The 4612-nt window shown below is 48.5% G+C and overlaps 1 protein-coding gene across 1 annotated transcript in view; it reads right to left on the reverse strand.

The window, feature by feature from the left end:
* si:dkey-246i14.3 (ephrin A4) overlaps positions 1-4018 on the reverse strand; it is a 39657-nt gene extending 35639 nt beyond the window's left edge. Inside the window, 2 exon segments of the mRNA XM_067237327.1 lie at positions 2774-3000; positions 3980-4018. Coding sequence (XP_067093428.1) covers positions 2774-3000; positions 3980-4018 — 266 coding nt within the window.
* Between the last annotated feature and the right edge of the window lie 594 nt (positions 4019-4612).

Raw genomic sequence — 4612 nt, forward strand, 5'->3', positions numbered from 1 at the left:
ATGACAGTGTTCTCAGTCATGTGCGAAAACAGCAGCCAGCGTGTTAGAGCTAAGCTATTAAACTGAGCTCTGTGTGTGGCGCGTTAGCTGCTGAAAGCTAGCTCTCAGACGCCGGGTAATCTGTCAAGCAACAGCTAGCTAGCCACAGACATAGCCAGGCAAGACAGGAAGGTAATGCAGGATTATATGAGTCAGCAGTTTCGTGTTTATTTTTTTTTTATTGGATTATTAGGAGGAAATCTGAGGTACGGGTTGTAGTTACAGGGTTTCTATCTCTGCTTCAGCCTTCTGAGGTGGTGAAAGAGGTTGCGTTTCTCCTGCTTATCAGGGCTGACGCTGCAGTGTTTCTGCAGTCAGGGCAGAGCTGAGCTGTAGTCCGCCTGCTCCACACGCTTTATGGGCCCTGGGAACAAGCCGGACTCCCCTGGAACACCACAGGAAAATGACTGAACCCAAACTAATCACACAGCCAATATCCTACCCTGGGAGGGAGGGGAGGGAGGTGAGAGGAGGGACAAGTGGAGAAATGAGAAGAGATGGGGTGAAACGAGTCAAGGGAGAGATGATGGGAGAGAAAAACGAGGGGGAGGGGTCTCAGATAGGGGGGGGTTCAGAGAGAGGGGCGGGGGTGTTCAGAGAGAGGGGGGAGGGGAGAAATGAGAGTACGCCCCGGTCTCGGCCCTTCGGGACCCTGGTATGGGCGCTCCATCACGGGCACACTGATGGCTTTTTGATTGGGCGGTGTGGCAGAACAAAGCCCCCCCCCCTCCCCCCCCCCCGGTCACAGTGCGTTACCCTCCACGGTAACACTGATGGGATTGGGTGGTGGCGGCCAGTGTTTCCCTGACATCCTGTGTGACGGCTGACTGTCCCGGGGGGCCCAGAGGGACGGCCTGTGATTCCCTAACATGGTTCATGCTCGGCACAATCTGCAGGGACTGTGCTTTAACAGCACGGACACACTGCTGTTGCCTGGCCTCATTCCAATGAAACAGTTTGTTTGGAGCCTCGTCAGCCCCCATCCTAACTTCATCTCAAACCTTCTGACGTGCATCCTTTACCTCTGCCGTGAAAGGGAACTGGACTGGGCGTCAATACAAGTGGCTTACTGGCAAAACAATCTCATCTACTAGACATAAACTGTGCTTGGTTGAAGGTCTAAGGTTGCTATTTTATCCTTAACTGCAGCTTGGGACCCGGGGCTGGGCCTCAGTTGTAGCAGAGCTTATGGACAGCGTGAGAGGGGGCTGGGCCTGCAGGTTGTAGCAGAGCTTATGGACCTGGGCCTCAGGTTGTAGCAGAGCTTAGTGGACACGTGAGAGGGGGCTGGGCCTCAGGTTGTAGCAGAGCTTATGGACCTGGGCCTCAGGTTGTAGCAGAGCTTATGGACCTGGGCCTCAGGTTGTAGCAGAGCTTATGGACCTGGGCCTCAGGTTGTAGCAGAGCTTATGGACCTGGCCTCAGGTTGTAGCAGAGCTTATGGACACGTGACAGGGGGGTTAGGGTGTTGGACACCCTGTTTCGTCCTCCAGCTCTCAAAACTGAACCTTTCAAATAAGAACACCTGGATCAGCCGGTGAGCCCGTCTCTGGATGACTAATAACCCCAATCAGGCCATTACACAGCACCCACTTACGGCTCTCTTCTCACACACACACACACCCACATACACTCTCTCACACTCACTCACACACACACACACACCCACACACACTCTCTCTCTCTCTCTCTCTCTCTCTCTCTCTCTCTCACTCTCCTTCTCTCTCTCTCTCTCACACACACACACACACACACACACACACTGCTCTCTCTCTCTCTCACACTCACTCACACACACACACACACACACACACACTCTCTCTCTCTCTCTCACACTCACTCACACACACACACACACACACACACACTCTCTCTCTCTCTCTCACACAACACACACACACACACACACACAGAGTGGAGTATGCTTCCATTACCCAACTAAACAATTTACACACGCAAGCACTTTAGACCTAGTGATATACACCAGTGTTGGCTGATGCTATCTGGGGACCTTAACCCCCCCTTCCTTCTTCAAGAGCTGGTCTGACCTATCACATCATCCTGCTTGGGTTAGGGAACACAAGACTACTATGGTTTACATAGATCAAGTCTGATGATTAGGGTGCTGGATAACAGACAGCAACATTAAACTGCCAGTTCATGCTAACGAGGAAGCCCACCAGGCCCCCTTGTCACTGGCCCGGGGCAGTGGCTGCACCGAGGTTGGTCACATGACCCGATCTGGACAACTCTCCAGAGATAGAGACCAGCTTCATGACCGATCCAGTGCCAAACTGTGGGCAGATCCTTAGGCAGACTTAACTTACATTTTGTGTCAGCATTGAACCAGTCTGGTTCAGGTACACACTACAGGGTTACCTAATGTGCAACTGTGCGTGTTGGTTCAAGTTAGGACCAGCTCTGGGTGTTCAACATGCTGTTGTACATCTGTCCTGTCAAAGTTTCAACACAACTACATTCCTGCAAGGACAGGAGTGTTCTTGCAACACATTCATGTGCTGAACATATTTTTTTTTTTACTGAATACAAAATAGAATTACACAGGCTTTAGACTAGTTGCAGGCTAAACTATAGGCTACATGATGTGCAGCAGTGCGCAAGTCAACGGAGAGGAAATGGTTTTTTTGGTTTACAATACAAGGAACTAGCTGCATAGCTGACATAATACTGGTAGACGGAGTAGAAGCATCCGCAATTCTTAACATTCCCTCACCTGGCGTTAGTGAGTTCCAGTAGACTGCGTGTCTCTTGGCCAACGCCGAGACGACACTGAGCAGGAAAACGATGGCTCTGGATAATGAGCGTGAGCGACCCATCACTGCACCGGACGAGGAGCGGACCAGACGGGCCACAGAGGGTCTGCGGAGGATCGGTTGTACCGACAGCGGTGATAGAACTTGAAAACGGGTTCAAAGGCCAGGAATCGACTGGTGTGTAATCCTTACAAACTCAACTCGCTTAAAAATTCTCACATAAAATAAGTCTTTTCACATTGAAGCGAAAACGTTGGAACAGCTGTATCCTACTACAGGGACAGCATCGTGTTCATTTATGAAACCACAGGTAGGGCACGAAGAAAAGTCAAAATTGTATGTTCAGCAGTTATCGCCAACGTTAATTTGCTGCGTTGCAACTTCAGGTGCAACGTATTTCATTCTTGAAAACTCCCACCATCAACTTTTGGAAGTTAAACCCAACATTTTGACTGAGGTAACTTCTTGCGTGGCTTGCTGTATCCCCGCAACAGACGCAACACAAACTCTTTACTAACTTTTCAACCCATTAAAAGCTTAAGTAATCTCCACGAGACTTCAATTATTAGTTGTGGTTGTCAATGCGTCCTGTCCTGCCTGAAGCGCACACGCTGAGATTTGGGATGGGCGGAGCAGAGGGCGAGAGGGCCTAGGGCGGGGGAGGTGCCAGGAAACTTTAGACCAATCAGCGAATTTTCTGGGGGTGGAATAACATTCCTCTTTCAGTAGGTGCGTCGAAGTGAGGTCTGAGGTCTGAATCATCCTTCCATCTTTTGGAAATCACTGATTTAAATCTTGCATTTTACATACCCACAGATCAAAAATAAAAAACAGTTGCTAAAACTAGAGGGTACCATTTTTAGTATAAATACTTTGTTACTGTAGTAGATTTTTCTGGTATCAGTACTTACCTTTTACTATCACTCCTTACATTTTTTCCAGAAATATCTGTATTTTCTACTTCTTACATTTTCAAGCCAGGCTCGTTACTTTGGTTTTAATCTGTATTTGGTGGCTTTCATTTCCTGTCTATCACACACAAAGAAAAAAAGTTTACAAAAAAAACATTTGAAAAGGTTGAAAAGTTTATAAAAAAAACAAAAAAATATTAAGAAGTGGTAGACTACATAGAAAGGAACTGCAACTGTAACGGGGGTGTAACAGACGTGGTCATGCTCCGTCAGGCTTCCTGGACCGATGTTCATCCCTGCCCGGGCTCGAACACGCCATCTCTGACTGCCAAGCGCAACCACTACCAGCTACGCCAAAGAAACGCTAGCTATTCGTTGAAGCGAGTGGCCTGCTACATACCTGAGGAGTGAGTCACCGGTTACACAACCAAATCCATTGATTCAATTTGAGATTATCACAAACAGCCTGAAAATGCATGTTTACCAGCTTGATGCAAGAAGCGCTATCTAGCGATCGTGTCACTAACAACGGCTTAAGTAGCGTGGCTTGCGCCTACATTTACATTTAGTCATTTAGCAGACACTCTTATCCAGAGCGACTTACAGTAAGTACAGGACATTCCCCCGAGGCAAGTAGGGTGAAGTGCCTTAGTCGCTCTGGATAAGAGCGTCTACTAAATGACTAAATGTACCCAAGGACACAACGTCATCTGGACACGGCCGGGATGAGAAATGGCAACCTTCTGATTACAAGCCCGCTTCCCTAACCGCTCTGCCACCTGACTCACCCCTAGTGTTGTCCACTTCAATCGTTCAGATATTGAATGGCATAAATTGCACTACAGGCCTTATGATCATCGTTTGATACCCCTTTCGTAGTTTATTGCT

This window comes from Osmerus mordax, chromosome 6 (assembly GCF_038355195.1).
Source record: "Osmerus mordax isolate fOsmMor3 chromosome 6, fOsmMor3.pri, whole genome shotgun sequence".
Lineage (NCBI taxonomy): Eukaryota > Metazoa > Chordata > Actinopteri > Osmeriformes > Osmeridae > Osmerus > Osmerus mordax.